Source organism: Aedes aegypti, unplaced genomic scaffold (genome assembly GCF_002204515.2).
Source record: "Aedes aegypti strain LVP_AGWG unplaced genomic scaffold, AaegL5.0 Primary Assembly AGWG_AaegL5_hic_scaff_1760_PBJ_arrow, whole genome shotgun sequence".
Taxonomy (NCBI): Eukaryota; Metazoa; Arthropoda; class Insecta; order Diptera; family Culicidae; genus Aedes; species Aedes aegypti.
Window position 1 is genome coordinate 41,669 of NW_018735224.1, and position 16,626 is coordinate 58,294.

Below are 16,626 nucleotides of genomic sequence, written 5' to 3' on the forward strand. Positions count from 1 at the left end.
TCTCAGACCTTGCCAAACACGGTCAGGTGCAAGATTCCTCAAGAATATCGGCGCTAAATCCCCAACTTGTCGGGGGTGTATTGTGCGTTGGCGGCCGGTTGAAAAACGCGGCAGTGGCAGATAGTAGGAAGCATCCTTACATTCTCGACCACCGGCATCCCTTCACCAAAATCGTCGTAGTCCACTACCATCGCAAATATCTGCACGCCGGTCAGCAACAGATGGTATCGGCAGTTCGAGAGCAGTTTTGGCCAACGAGCGTCAGAAATCTCGCAAGACAGGTTGTCCACGAATGTGTCCAGTGCTTTCGTGTGAAACCCAAGATCCAGGAGCAACTGATGGCTGATCTGCCCCCCGAAAGAGTCAGGCCATGCTTCCCGTTCCAGAAGGTAGGAGTCGACTACTGCGGACCGTTTTACGTGGTCTATCCGCAGCGCCGAGCTCGTCCGGTCAAGTGCTTTGTGGCAGTATACGTGTGCCTAGTTACCAAAGCTGTGCATTTGGAGCTAGCAGCAGATCTGTCGACGCAGGCATTCTTAACGACATTGCAACGCTTCACCGCACGCCGCGGTAAACCGTCGCTGATAATGTGCGATAACGCGACAAACTTCGTCGGCGCACGACGAAAGCTGGAGGAGCTTGCGCAGCTTTTCGCTAGTCAACAATTCACCGAAGCAGTTCTACGACAGACGATCGAAGACAGAATCGAGTTCCGGTTCATTCCAGCCCGCTCACCGAACTTCGGTGGACTGTGGGAATCAGCGGTGAAATCGTTCAAGACCCTGTTCAAACGAACGATCGGCACGTGCAGTCTGGAATACGACAACATGCTTACGGTGCTGGCTCAAGCAGAGTCAATCCTGAATTCCAGACCGCTGACCCCAATCAGCAACGATCCGGACGATTTTGAGGCCCTCACCCCTGGACATTTTTTGATCCACCGGCCGTTGACGGCCATTCCGGGACCTGATCTTGGCGAAGTTCCGGAAAACAGACTTTCGGCTTGGCAAAGGATGACGGATTTCAACCAGAAGTTGTGGAAGAAATGGTCGGAGCAGTATCTTTCCAACCTCCACAATCGGACGAAATGGACGCGACAGAGGGACAACATAGGCGTTGGCACTATGGTTGTCATAAAGGAGGAGAATTTGCCACCACTGAAGTGGCAGTTGGCACGGGTGACAGAGATTCACCCAGGTTCTGACGGCAACATCAGAGTTGTCACCGTTCGGACCAAAGACGGCAGTTACCAGCGAGCGATCTCCAAGATCTGTGTGCTGCCGATAAGAGACAATCTTTCGTCTGCTGAAGGGGAGAACTAGGACTCCTCCAACGGTAGGGGTCGAAAGGCCTCCGCAACCCCAGTTAAGTTATGTATTTGTTAAACTTTCGAAAAAGTAATCCTCTCATATTTCTCCAGATATACCTCTTGCATTTTGGTTCGACCAAAATTTCAGACACTCAAACACAAATCATGAGTCGTCCCGCGTCCTTTCCACCGATATTGAGGTAATATGTGTCGTGTTCGTTGGTGGTAGTTGCATGTGCATCGTTGCATCCAGTCAAGTCAATCTAGCATACGGCTAGATAACAAATTGGTGGTATTCAGTTTTGTCCTGAAACTAAAGTTTCAAACCACGTTTGATATTCCGAGGTACGAGTCTGCCGTCGCATTCAGAGGAAGAAGTGCGCAATTCAACCTCCTGGATTCACGCTATGATTGTTCACGGGTATGGCCAACCTAAGGATCGTCACTGCATCACGGGTCCAGAATTGTAACCGCCACGGAGAGCATCAATACCGAAGAGTATCAACGTCATCGACCAACAGGGCAAAATGAAACTATCATCGTCAGTCAGAGGGACCGTCGGCGCCGCTTGGGCGTCCACCGGAGGCCATAGGGCCTCCGTTCAGGCAAGTCTTTTTCGTTTTCAGCATTACATTTCAAAAAGCACCCTCTCATTTTATTCAGAGACCACCAGCGTTACACGGGACACGGATTGCCTCAGCATCCGTTCCCACCAAATCATCCGTTCATCATCACCAAGTCGAAGTCGAAACGTCCAAGAAAACTTCCTAAGTCAGCCATGTAGTTGAAGGTCATTGAAGCGTCGTAACGTCAAGTTCGTCAAGTTTTCACCAAGAGTCCAGAGAAGTCATCAACCCAATTTGTTCAATGAATCCAACGTATACATTCAGCTGTAGTCATCCAATTTGTCGCAGTTTCACCATTCACAAGCCGTTGTGTCACAAGTCGTCGAAGTCGAGGTCGAAGTCGCTGCATAGTGTACGGAGATCTGCAACGCGAATTCATCAATGTCAGCATCATCATCAAACAACTACAATCGGTACCTAACGAACCCCTGGCAGACAGCAAACTAGTAAACGGAACCAACTCAGGCATAGAAAATTGTCTGCCAGGTAAGTTGTTCCGATTTTACAAATATTTCTTCACGATACTACATCCAATCTCCCTTACCATCGAGGCACACTGGAAATAACAACAACGTTCCATCCAAAACAAGTTGACCAACAATAGTCAGCCGGCTGAGCGTCAGTCGGTATATAGGCCAAGGTCATCCCGTTGGCAATCGTCGTCGAATATGGGTCAACTCTATCGTTGGCACAGTAGCAGCAGTGTAGTATATAAGAAATTTGAAACCACTACAAATAATGAATTTTTGAACTAGAACTAGTTAGAGTAGGAGATATTGAAATCAATAGATTCCAAGGCGGCCGGCGTATGGTCGAGCAAGGCAGGGATAACTTAGAATTGAGTGACCAAACATGTTCCACACTATCCGTACCATTGGTCATCTTGCTTCCTCGCATGATAACTTTTGGCCCGTTTCGCTTCACGAGACGAGTAGGTATGAGCGGGCGATAGTGTGCGAAAGGTATTTATCCCGATCGCTCTCGATCGGTGGTCAGCCAGCTGTTGGAAATTTGTTATGTGAAATCAGATAGGTAGAAGTAAATATACCGTCGCGAGTACTACACCTCGTCCGCGTTTCAATAAAAGTTGTTTCTGTTCGCGCAATAAATCTGTTTGGTTAAACGTAGTCCGTCGCGAGTTTTTAATAAGTGTCCGAAAACTGTGTGAATTTGACGCGCGAACAGTCCACAAAGACTGCATTTTTCATTTTGAGAGCCTATTGATGCATTGTTCCATCTGCCATATATGTAGCCGGGCGCCAAGACTTACTGTTGGTCTATCCGCAAAACCAAGGCCGCTTCCTCCGCCCAAACTCGGGCTCTCACGTTGGCGGAACTCCATCGATTTTGGAAACGGCAACAACACTGTGCTTGAAACGGTAGTCCATCCATATTACTGCCCACCAAACTTTTTTTCTGTTTTTTTCCGCAACAACGAATATTCCAGATTATCGAAGGTTACATAGCCACCCAGTGGTAAACCATTTTAAATAAGAATGTACTTACAAAAAGATACAAAAAACTTTCAGAATTGATGACCATTAAAAGAAGATTGATGAATAAAAGCAAGTTCTTAGGATGTTTTAACCATGAAATGTTGCATACTTTACAAATACAAATAGTAAACTTTCAAATAGTTATTTCTACACCTGCATTTAACATTAAACAATGAGCTATTTCAAAAGTTTTCAACAATCGATATCATATCTTGTCAGAGAAAAAATGGTAAATTTTCTTAGTCTATTCTTTATTTTATTCTCTTTGTAGAGTAAATTTAGGCTTTCAGTAGGTATAAGAAATTCCCGAACTAAATTTGATCACGTTTGATTTATGTTTCTAGTAGAGAAAACCAAACACCAGCATATTTTTTTACCTGCTGTTCCTTTGTCTTTTAGCACTGGGAAAATTTTCAAGAAATCACCGGGAACACCGGATAAAACTCATCTATTTAAGTGGCCACCCTGTTTTTAGCATATATATTCAACCCTTGTCGTCAATTCCTACGGCTTCATGAACATTTCAGAATTCCATAACCCTAATCCGCGACTAATGCGGATCTATCCCATTCAACAACCATCAATACTATACTAAATCACCCTCTAATTGTAAGACCCCCGATACTTCCGCCTCGTTCTCCTAGGTCGTGTACTGCGTGATTGGATTTGCTTTCGTCGGCATTGTGCCCAACCGTTCACTGCGCGTGAAGGCAAACGACTATGTGTTCAAGCACACCTTCCGCATAATCTGCCGTTCGCTGTCCGCAGTGATTCGTTTCCACAATCTAGAGTACAAACCGAAGAATTGCGGCTTCTGTGTCGCCAACCATACGACACCGATTGACATTGCAATTCTTTCGACCGACCACTCGTACTCTTTGGTAAATGGCCGCGAAACATGTTTGCACATCTTTCGCTCAAACTTATTCCTAATATAGTATCTATAAATTAACTATTGGATGGTATGGTCATTCCGCTCACATTTTGTGACGTCCTGGTATACTATAACCACAGTGGCTTTTTATATTCTTAAATGGCTCACCAGACAGGTGAACGCATTTTGTAAATATGATCATGATAAAGATGCACGCCTAATAACACATGCTTATACCACTTAGATTTACGTACGAATATTCAGAAATTGCACAGAGTACATGATCTCAGATACCGGGATGTGTATGAATAGAATTTGCATATATGAAGAAGTGTAATAAAGAACTACATTAACACCAAAGGTACAGTCTTACGAATGGTCCATATGCGAAGGTGTTTTGTATATCGTGCATACCTATATCTTGCCTCCCGTGACATGGTATAAAAGCATAATCAGTTAAGATGACAAACGCTAACGTTCTATATTTGTAATTCAAAACCATGGCTTCGGCTAGGGTACCTCCAGCAATGTTACAAATCATAAAAGAGGTACACACATTATGTAACTCGCCATACGATTCGGAACGCTACTGGAGTCGCTCTTATTATACTTGTCAGTACAAGCGTTCTATAAAATAGTAGTTTTACCACATGTTTGCAAATAGAACGAAAAAAAAAAATTGATTTCAGAAAACAATTAATTTCAACTATTTAGTAGCACAGTTAGTACTATAAGTTAGCAGTAATCATTAAGTGGTACAAGCATTTCGACACCCTGCATCTAATGTCCCCCACTGCGGTTTTCAAGCCGAACACTGCATTTTGATGAAATATCTAAAACGAAAAAGCATTGTGATTGTCCTGCCATCCACCAGTACACTAAAAAACCTTCATTGCCATCTACTCCCACATACATACAACCAATACACACACAAGCACATAGCCCACCATTGCATTGTAAATATTACAACAACTCTCTACGTATATTATGAACCCATTACTCATCTAGGTCATGTGGTTGACATTATGCACGGCACTGGTTGGTTGCCTGCCGGAAGGACACACCAAGCGATGGATGGTGAAGAAGGTATTGATTCAATGTTTCGGCGTACTCTCGAGTGCATTGTCATCCGTTGTCAATTATCATAACATTGAAAATCGCCCATTGAATGGCATCTGCGTGGCGAATCACACCAGTCCTATTGATGTACTTATGTTGATGTGTGATAACTGTTATTCGTTGGTGAGTAATTCCCGTTCACATTACTTTAAGTACATTATGTAGTCGTAGTGCATCGAATGCTTTAGCTTGCTCTTGAATGAGAGACTCGCAAGGTAGTTGGATAGTCGCTTGCATTGCTTTTAAGTTGTTACCTAGTGTGAGAATTGTTTTATATTTGCGACATAGATCGGACAAAGCACGGTGGATTCCTGGGAGTTCTTCAGAGAGCCCTTGCGAGGGCCTCTCCACACATTTGGTTTGAGCGGGCTGAAGCCAAAGACAGAATGGCAGTGGCAAAGAGGTAATTTGAGTATTCTACTTTTCAAAGACTACATATCTAATATAATTCTCATTGTATTGCATTTCAGGCTAAAAGAACACGTATCCGATCGACCAACCCACCTATTCTTATCTTCCCCGAGGGTACCTGTATCAATAACACATCTGTGATGCAGTTCAAAAAAGGAAGCTTCGAAGTAGGCGGTGTCATATACCCGGTGGCCATCAAGTAAGTACAATGCACATGAATTAAATAAACTAACGAAGTCGCGACCTGGGGCGGTGCGAAGTCGAATGTTTTGGGTCGTTCAAATTGAAAAAAATCTTTTCCACGAGTGCTAACCGTTATTTGTTTGCTCGTCATCACAGGTTACCACATTATAAGTACACTCTTAAAATGCTTCACACAAAGCATAATGATTTCAAAGCAGACGATAAATCCAATAAACAGACTGAAACAGAAAGTTTCTGGCCGTATGTTAATTTAAAGTATATTTGAAAAGTGTTGTAAAAGATTTCTGCATAATTTGGAACCAATTACATATATTTTGGCAGTTGGCAGTCTTTGTGTTATATCAATTGAACAACAGTTTTTTAGCATGACGAAATCAAGACCGATCATCTCTAGGCATACTCGGATAATTTTCATGAACATTTTTGTTTGACAGCAGCCTGGCTGCTTGTGGATTTTCAGTTCGCATCCCTTAGGTCGCGAACCTGGAGGGAGGCACAGATACTACACACAAAATATGACATAAAGTTTTTTTCAAACTGCAAGAACACTCCAGCTTGCCAACAACAATCAAGTCAGACTTGATGAAAATTGCTCGTTTTCTTTTGTTGTGTAGCTTCGATTTTTCCGGACAAACATGCAAAAAGGGCCAAAGGTTTCCGTGCATTTCATTTTCGTTTTTATTGAAAAAGTAAAATGATGCGTATTTGAATAGTTTTATATTCACTCAGAATAAAAGGTTCCCATCGTGACATTACTTTTGAATAAGCATGAATAGCTTTGTAATCGATTTGTTGTCACATTTGATGAAATGCTAAAATATGTTTTGATCAATTATGCGCTTTTATCATGTAAGTTCATAGTTTAAGATCCGGGCTCACAGGGACAGTTTCGTGACAGCATAATTTTGGCTCACATTGACGTAACATAAATTTCGTATCGGTTTCTCCCTCCAGGTCGCGACCAACTCTGATAAGCACGCCTACTGATTTACTCTCCGTAACTCGATTTTGAATGTATCATCGTGCTAGGGAGGTATCGAGTTATGGAATACAAAATCAAGTAGTGCAACTGCGGTTGCGGTCGAGATAGCCATGAAAACCAATTTAATTAGCGGTTCCATCGATATCGAGACATAAAATATCGTGTTATGGATAGTTGACTGTAGCATAAAAAAACATATTTCAAAATATTTGGACGAAAACGTGTTTTTATATAGGACCATAACGAAAATATACTTAAATATTTCCAGGTCCTGCGAGAATTCCCCTAGGAGTTCTTACTCCGATTTTCCATGAAATATTCGACATTCCAAGGGAATTCTGCAAATAATCTCCCAAGAACACCTCCAAAAGCTTTTCCTGAAAATTTCCCAGGAAATTGTTTTTGTCCATAGGTTTCTCTTGAAGTTCACACAGAATAATTTATCTAAGAATTTTTGGATTCTCGTAGAATGCTACTCATCAGACTCTCACAAAGATTTTTTTTAAATATTTTTCTCTAGTAAAAATTCCAGCGGCTTCTTCAAAAAAGTTCATACATATTGGTATTCCGTACAGGGTTCGGAATCATCACTCATTCCCATTCCTCCATCATACTATTTTTTTAGCGAAAATCTGGGCTTGCGAAACCTCCCGTGAGCGAAGCAAAGCGAAAATACTTTATCATTCACTTCAACAGCTGCGAGTAGTTTGTTCTTTCTTACTGGCAGATGTTGGTACCTATACGAGCAAATCATCGGCCCAATTGATGATCGGCCCAATCTGGTTGATTGTGGTAGCGTGGTCTTAGCCATGTGGTAACATCCGAAAAGTCATGCTGAAGGCGTCTGGGTTTGCTGAGCTAAGAAAATAGCTCTGTTTGACTCCGAGGAAAATTTTTTTCTTGAAGAAAAATTTGAGCGAATTTCCGTCCGAGGTTCCAAGAATTTTCTTCACAGATCCTTGCAGGAGATATTTCCTACAACATCGAGATGTTCTGGAAAGATTTTTATCAGAGATTGCCTTTAGAAACAAAGTTTTAAAAAACGTCTTAATCCTTATAGGCCTAAGTGAAGAAAAAATATTAAAAACTGTCACCGCTCAGGGAATACTTAACCTCTAATACCCAAATTTTTATTTTCGATTTAAGTATTATTTTTCGTTATCTAAAATCGTTCTAAACACGTTTTGGGCATTTATTTATTTTTATTCGCAAATTTTTAAATTTTGGTTTTTGATTTTTATAATTTTATTTTTGAACATCCCTAGCTTTTTCATTTTTTCTTGAAGCCTTTTCTAGTTGTTGATTTTGGCAATAATAAAAATTTAAATTGTTACGGTATTTTTAAAATATTAAATTTTTATTTTTTTTTTCGGAGCGTATTTTATTTTCCGTGTAACTAACAGAAAAACAGGTTTTAAATGATTTTAAATACCACCAGGCCTCTTCGTTTGTGATAGGTTAATCGTAGAAAAATATAAAAGGTACGAATTTTTTTATATTACACGTTAAATGAAGCCCAGGCATTTGTTGGTTACATAAGAATTGCAATTTTTCAAACAATTTCTAAAAATACAAAAAAAATTTCAAAAGTCATAAAAAACTTTTCTTATATGCGTGTTATGAGTCAAGGTGTAAGCCAAAAATAAAATCATTTTTGATTTGCGAGCTACGAAAAAATACACAAAATTCCAAAGTGTACCCCGTCTAAAGGCGGGGTTGGGTATTAGAGGGTTAACGGATTTCAATTATTTTTTGTCAGTATACTTGTACACATATTACTTACTTTACTTTTGCTGGCTCTACGTCCTTCAAGACATGACCTGCGCCACAATGTTACGCCTATTAACTCGGTCCATGGCTGCTAACCTCCAGTTTCTCCGATCGCCCCACACTTCCAAGATCCTGCTGCACTTGGTCAAACCACCTAGCTCGTTGCGCTCCCTTCGTCTTGTAACCGCCGGATTTGAGGTGAACCCATTTTTGCGGGAATTGTTGTCCGGCATTCTCACAACGTGTCCCCGCCCATCGTACCCTTCCAGCTTTGGCGACCTTCTGGATACTGGATTCACCGTAGAGTTGCGCAAGCTCGTGGTTCATCCTTCTCCTCCATACGCCCGTTCTCACATACTCCGCCGAAAATCGTCCAATAGCACACGTCGTTCAAAAACTCCTTAGCGCTTGCAGGTCCTCTTCAAGCATTGTCCACGTCTCATGCCCGTAGAGACTACCGGTCTTATCAGCGTCTTGTACATGGTACTCTTAGTACGGAAGTGAAGTTTACCAGACCGCAAGGTCTTGTGGAGTCCGTAGTAAGCACGACTTCCGGCAATGATACGTCTTCGAATTTCTCTGCTGCAGTTGTTATCGACGTTATCAATGATCCGAGGTAGACAAATTCATCCACCACCTCGAACTTATCCCCGTCGATCATCACGCATCTGCCAATGCGAGCTCTATCGCGCTCGATTCCTCCAGCCAGCAGATATTTCATCTTTCGACGTATTTGCCTTCAATCCAACCCGATCTGCTTCACGTTTCAGCCTGGTACACCCGATTCTGTTTTTGCACGGATTTTTTTTTACACGGCCGCGCAAAAAAGTTTCCATACATTTTTTTTCCGCAAAAACCTTATTTTTTGCATGAACGCCGAGAAATGGTGTTACTTTTTTTGCACGTTTTTGAAATTTTGAACTGAAAACTTTTTTTTGCACGGTACGCATCCCCGTCAAAAAACAGAATCGGGTTGTATCTGTTCAGCAACCACCTGGAACGTTCTTCCGACAATGTCCACGTCGTTTAGCAAGAGCAGATGAGACTGGTTGGATTTTTGAAGATCGTGCCCCGCCATGTTTGAAAGCCCGCCCGTTTCATAACACCTTCTAGCGCAATTTTGAACAGGAGGCAGGAAAGACCATCGCCTTGTCGAAGTCCTTTGCGTGTTTCAATCGGGTCCGATAATGCACCCGATATCTTCACACAGCACTGTACACTATCCATCGTTGCTTTGATCAGTCTAGTCAGTTTCCCGGGAAAACCATTCTCGTCCATAATCTTCCCAAAGCTCTTCGCGGTCGATGGTATCATAGGCCGGTGCATGGTGCGTAGGGACTTGATATTCGCGACACTTTTGGAGGGATCTGCCGCAACATAAAGATTTGGTCTGTCGTCGATCGCCCGTCCACAAAACCGGCTTGATAACTTCCCACAAATCTGCTTGCCAGTGGCGATAGACGGCGGAAGATGATCTGGGAAAGCACGTTATAGGCTGCGTTAAGAATGGTGATCGCTCGATAGTTCTCACATTCTAACTTGTCACCCTTTTTGTATATTGGGTATATTATTCCCTCCTTCCACTCCTCCGGTAGCTGTTCAGTATCCCAGATCCTGGCTATCAATCCGGTGCAGACAAGTGGCCAACCTGTCCGGGCCCATTTTAATAAGTTCCGCTCCAATACCATCCTTTCCAGCTGCTTTGTTGTTCTTGAGCTGTTTGATAGCATCCTTAACTTCACCTATTGTGGGAGTTGGCACGTCTCCTTCATCCGCCGCTCTCACTGATTGGAAGTGATGCCAGTTTTTATGTTTGCAATTAGAATGGTTTGGATATTCATACACTTGCTACAACCACGTATTTTACAATTTCATAATACTCAAAAAGTGTACAATGTCACAAGTGTTGCAAAACATTTTTATGCGCGAAGAAAAACAATGTACGACGCAATTAACAGCAAAAATGAAATATAAGATATTATACAGTACAATTGACTGTAGAATTCAAATGCATACTGATGGCAACTTTCTCCGTCCGTGAGAAGCGAGACTGCCAAAAATAGTAAACAACACACGCATGGTGTGAAAAATGCTTATATTTTTGGTCAAAAAACATGTTTTCACTACCAAATGAAATAAATTGTGATTCTGAGTTTTTATGAAATTGTTGATGAATTCATATCGACAATAATACCTTTGTATGAAACGTGTGCAAGTAACACTACCTACAAAATTTTGTTGGTGGAGGATAACATGAAACATGATGATTTATTTTTGGCCGACGCACATAACATTGTGCTCCGCCTTGTTGGGTGGCTCGAGAAGGGTGCTTTAGCGGGTGGCTCGGAGTGGGTGGCAACATTATGTTTACGTGCTCAATGAACCTTCACCTTAACAGCCAATTTGTTTGCTTCGCGGATGATATGGACATTGTCGGTCGAACATTTGAAAAGGTCCTGTACACCCGTCTGAAACGCGAGGCAGCAAAAAGTTGGACTGGTGGTGAATGCGTCCAAGACAAAGTAGCCATGCTAGCTGGTGGGGCCGAGCGCGACAGAGCTCGCCTAGGTAGCAGTGTTACGATAGACGGGGATACGGTGTTGACGAGTTCGTCTATCTTGGATCCTTGCTGACGGCTGAAAATAACGTTAGCCGTGAAATACGGAGGCGCATTATCAGAAGAAGTCAGGCCTACTATGGGCTCCACAAGAAGCTGCGGTCAAAAAAGATTCACACCCGCACCAAATGTACCATGTACAAAACGCTCATAAGGCCGGTAGTCCTCTACGGGCAATGAAACGTGGACGCTGCTCGAGAAGGATTTGACAGCATTTGTAGTCTTCGAACGTCGGGTGCTTAGGACGATCTTTGGCGGTGTACAGGAAAACGGTGTGTGGCGACGAGGGATGAACCACGAGAACGCCCAACGCTACGGCGAACCCAGTATCCAGAAGGTGGCCAAAGCTGGAAGGATACGATGGGCAGGGCATGTTGCAAGAATGCCCGGACAGCAACCCTGCAAAGATGGTGTTCGCGTCGGATCCGGTTGGTACGAGAAGGCGTGGGAGCGCAGCGAGCTAGGTGAGCGGATCAAGTGCGTATCGATTTAGTGGGGCAGAACTGAGGATGGAGAGATGCGGCCACGAACCGAGTAATTGTTGATTCAAGTTATCTGTTTAGATGTAAACTAAATAATGAAACGAACAAGTAACGTATTAAAAATGGAAATCTATTAAGACCGCAAAGCGATTAAAGACACTTACATCTATGAAAAAATACAAGATTTGTGAAAACTATAATTATTGCGACGGACATCCGTGATATCAGAACACGCTGGCCTCCCTTAGGCCCCCTCCAGAAAAAAAACCCTAACTACGCCAATGCTTATAAGCCTTATTTCATAAGTCTGTTGTGAATTTCTATAAGATTCTCAAAACTGTAAAACAAAATAGTTCTTATGTCGTTATTTCATAAGAAAATCTTATGCATCTCTTACGTTCCGTTTCCTCAGTGTATTGCTCAACAGTTCGGAGGATCTTGATCCTAACTTTGGAATCATTCATTGGGAACAGTAGACAAATTCACAAGGTGTCTAGACACCTAATTACATATTTCAAGGATAGACTTCAACTATATTGATACCTTTTTCCATGAAGTTATAGCATCAACTTTATCATACAAATTGTAGAAAAAACGAACACAATAATATTTTCGCTCTCCCCTTTTTAAGATACGACGCCCGCTTCGGTGATGCATTTTGGAACAGCTCTCGATACTCGATGATGCAGTATTTATACATGATGATGACTCGTGGGCGATTGTTTGCGACGTTTGGTATCTGCCCCCGATGACGAGAGGCGAAATGAGTCAGCCATCGACTTTGCCAACCGAGTGAAAAGCGTCATTGCCAAGCAGGGTGGTTTAGTGGACCTGGTGTGGGATGGTCAGCTGAAACGAATGAAACCAAAGAAAGAGTGGAAGGAGAAGCAACAGGAGGAGTTCACCAAACGGCTAAAAGGCTAATGATGTCCGGCCGCGGTGGACACGAAATGTGCGATGACATTGTAGGAGAATGACCGAGTTGGCTTGTAGTGTATCTAACTCCCTGTGGTACTAGTGTGAAATTGTTTGGAAGATGGATGCGCTAATGGATGATATGTATGTGGCAGCAGAACGTTGATGAACCGAACATAGAACAATTTGATGACGCTCTAGTCTGCGAGAAAAAAGACAAATTACAATATAACTATAATATAACAGCCAAAATTTAGGGTGGAGCCTACTACAGATAGATATAAATGTTAATTTACATTTAAAAGTGAGAAAAATGATATTTATTGCATCCACGGTAGATTCAATTGTACAGTAAAAAAAATGATTTCAGCGAGAATACAACCTTCATTGTGAACCTTAGCCAACATCCCAGTTGCGTAAAAAAAAAGTTTTTACCTTTTCGTTTCAGCCTTGGCTACCAAATATCAAACGTGGATTGCACTAGATGATAGCATGTCCTATGTATTATATCAGCACCAAACAATTTACACTGCTTTAAAAATCATTGTAATATTATAAGTAGACAGTAAAACTACAAAATAAGACGAAAATCTTGTAATTTTTGTCTATGAGTGACAGTACCGACCGCGGAAAGACAGCGAAAAAATGACCAAAAGAGAGTTATGTACAGGCACAATGAGATGAATGCGATATAACATATGAAGCGATTGTCTCGTATGTTAAAATTGTGAAAGCAAATGTCAATTTACATAGCAGTGTATTGTACAAATGTACATATGGGACAATCATGTTAGAAGAAAAGAGCACATTGACTAAATGTGTGTGCATCGGACTGTATGAGCATTGTTTGTCGCACAAACAGAGCCATCAACCCGTACTAGAATAAGCTGGAATTAGTCCTGCAAAACAACACCACAAAGCTGCTCTGACAACACGTGGAACTATCAGCAAGCGATTCGTTTGTATCGTTTGAAAATGTCGAAATATACACTAATTCACTCAGTTTCTGTGTCTTTTATTTTACTGAGAAATCTACATCATGTATGAAAAAAAACTAGGGAACATGGTTCAACTTGGTCCTAGCAACCCACCAATCGGCAGAAATTCAGCGTTTAGCGTAGTTGCAGTATACTTCGTACTTTTTTTTTTAATTTCTTTATTAGTATCATTTCCAAACATTACATTCATTCTTATATCTAGGTGTTCTGTGTTATTAGACAACACTATCATCCTAATTTGGTAAAACAAATTAAATACTTCGTACATTGGATAAAGCAACATTCAGGTATTTATTACTAGTGAACCCGGCAAACTTCGTCTTGCCATCAAGTGGCTGTTGAAAAATGCTATGGATCGTCCCATACAAAATGACAGTTCCGTTCACGCTCCGTTTTTCCAACTTTGCCGATGAATTATCCTGGGATTTTTATACACCACAAACACGTCGGAACACATGACGAACAAAATGGAAAATTAATCTTCAAATCCGTCGAACCGTTCTCAAGCCATTTCGTGACATACAGGGCTGTTACAACAGACGCGATTCTCGCGGATTTCGCGATTTTTCGCGGATTTGTAGCGGATTTGGACAGCCAAGCGCGAAAATCGCGGATGGATAAAATTCTGTCGCGAAAATCGCGGATTACCCAAAAATTGTAATTTTATACATACAATCGTGATTTCATAATTAAGAAATTTCTATTTAAAACAGAAAATCCAAGTCTTTTCCTTGAGAGCAGTAAAGTTCAGTTAGTATAGTCACTCAGTATATCGAAAATACTGTTCAGGGAAATATATAAAAGCAGTAACATTTTATTAGTAAATCATTTTCATTTTATTTGGAGTCATTTTTCTCGAGGGAGCTAGTTAATCAAGAGATAGCTCCTCCATAAATTTTTAATTGACACTAACCTAAAATTCTATTCTATTGACGGCGATCTATAGGTTCTTGACTTTTAAGATAAACTGAAAAATAGAAAATTATACCGTTTCCAAATCCTGGTGAGTTTGAAGGACATTTACTTTTCCGTTTTAAAAATCATAGAAAATGGCGCTCATTAAAACCACTCAGCAGATTTGGCTTGGCTTTAAAATATTTGAAATCAGAAATGTGTCAAATTTACTGATCATGGATACAATATGTCAAAATATTAACCGTGTAGGAATGCTAAATTTGTTCAGCTTGATTACATAAATACATGCATTCAAAGTTTGTACGGATAATATGCAGACACTCTGGCTGAGTGTTGGCGGCTGCAGTCAACGTTGGTTACCTTATAAAATCTTAGGATCGATAGAAAAAGTTTAAACAATAGATAGCTCCTTAGTCAAATTAGATTTTATCAGTGAAGAAAAAGTATGTAAATCTAGAAGATACAAATTACTTGAAGTTTAATGGAAGCAGCACTAAAAATTGTATGTATAATAAATGTAATATTTGGTGTTAAAAAGCAGTGCAACGATTGAATCACACCCATAAAAACCGGTTAAAATGTTAGCACCTGGTGAAATCGCTTAAAATAATAATAGTTTTGCTTGGTAAATTTTTGTTCAGCTACAATTTTGTAATAAAAAATGGGTCATTTATAAATTTGTAACTTTGGAGAAACTGTTGAACACCGATGAGTGAAGAAAAATTAAAAAAGCATAATGGCAGATGGTATCAAAACTACTATTATTTTGAGCGATTTTACCTGGTGCTTAACTTTTCATTCATAAATTTACGTCATATGTTCCCGACACTTCAATATGTCAAGTAATGACGTGAATCTAAGTCACAAATGACGTAATTTTCCGTCACAATGGACTGAATATTATTTGAATCACAAACATTTTCAGTCACATTGGACGTACTTTTACCAGAATGATGTATTTTTAAGTTCTAATACTATCAATTTACGTTACGTACGTAATATTAGGGTTTCTAAGTGTGCAGTACTATGACGAATTTTGGGATAATGAAATTGAAGAGACATTTAGAGTTCTCTGTTAAAATTTCATGGGTTTTGCTCATAGGAAAACAAAGTAACAGCATGACAAAGTTGAGAATTTGTATGAAAATCGGCTTTCACTACTATTATTCTGAACACAACTGTATATACATACATTTTCAATACTTTTGTGTAAAATAGTAAGCTCCGCATAACTAAACTGAGTAGTTTACAAACCAACTTTATTAAAATTTTATTGCGTTTTTTTTTTTTTTTGTTAAATTTTGAATTTCATTTGTTTTAATATATAAATAAGGTCTTGTATATATTTCTCAAAATTGATTTCTAGTGTGGCAGTCAGATCTGCCCTGTAAAGTTTGGACATATTGTATCAAACATCGAGAGAGTTTTAAATGTATAGTCTAATGTATTGCCAATGAGTAATGAATATTACTGAAAAAAAAGTAACATTTTTCATAAAACAGAAATTTGTTAAACATATTAAATTATCACAAAAATCTTGTAATTTTACCTCAATTGATAGAGTACCATCAGTGCACCAGTATCCGCTCATGCCTCTATTTCCGCTCACTAATGTAAAAATTGATTTTTTATGTGAAAAAAAAACAACATTTTTCGCACGGATATATTCTAGCAATATTAAGCAACCTTCAAATGAAGCCGCCTGACATTATTTTCATTTGTTAAAATATTCTTTATATTGAATAACACAAGACCTCGTGAGCGGGTTATCGGGTCACTAGGTATTTTTGTGTATTCCAATAACCGCTCATGGCAAAATACTAAACAAAATTTTGAGAGATTTTCGATTTAGTATATCACCCTTCTATATTGCAGTAGTAGCTATGGTTTGACCATAAAAAATATCAG

General features: G+C 40.4%; 1 protein-coding gene across 1 annotated transcript in view; it reads left to right on the forward strand.

The window, feature by feature from the left end:
* Positions 1–13,218, forward strand: part of LOC5577359 (glycerol-3-phosphate acyltransferase 3) — a 49,905-nt gene extending 36,687 nt beyond the window's left edge. Inside the window, 8 exon segments of the mRNA XM_021856537.1 lie at positions 4,076–4,312; positions 5,314–5,551; positions 5,713–5,827; positions 5,895–5,914; positions 5,917–6,034; positions 12,522–12,595; positions 12,598–12,651; positions 12,654–13,218. Of these exon segments, the coding sequence (XP_021712229.1) occupies positions 4,076–4,312; positions 5,314–5,551; positions 5,713–5,827; positions 5,895–5,914; positions 5,917–6,034; positions 12,522–12,595; positions 12,598–12,651; positions 12,654–12,814 (1,017 nt within the window). The 3' untranslated portion in view covers positions 12,815–13,218.
* The last annotated feature ends 3,408 nt before the right edge of the window (positions 13,219–16,626 follow it).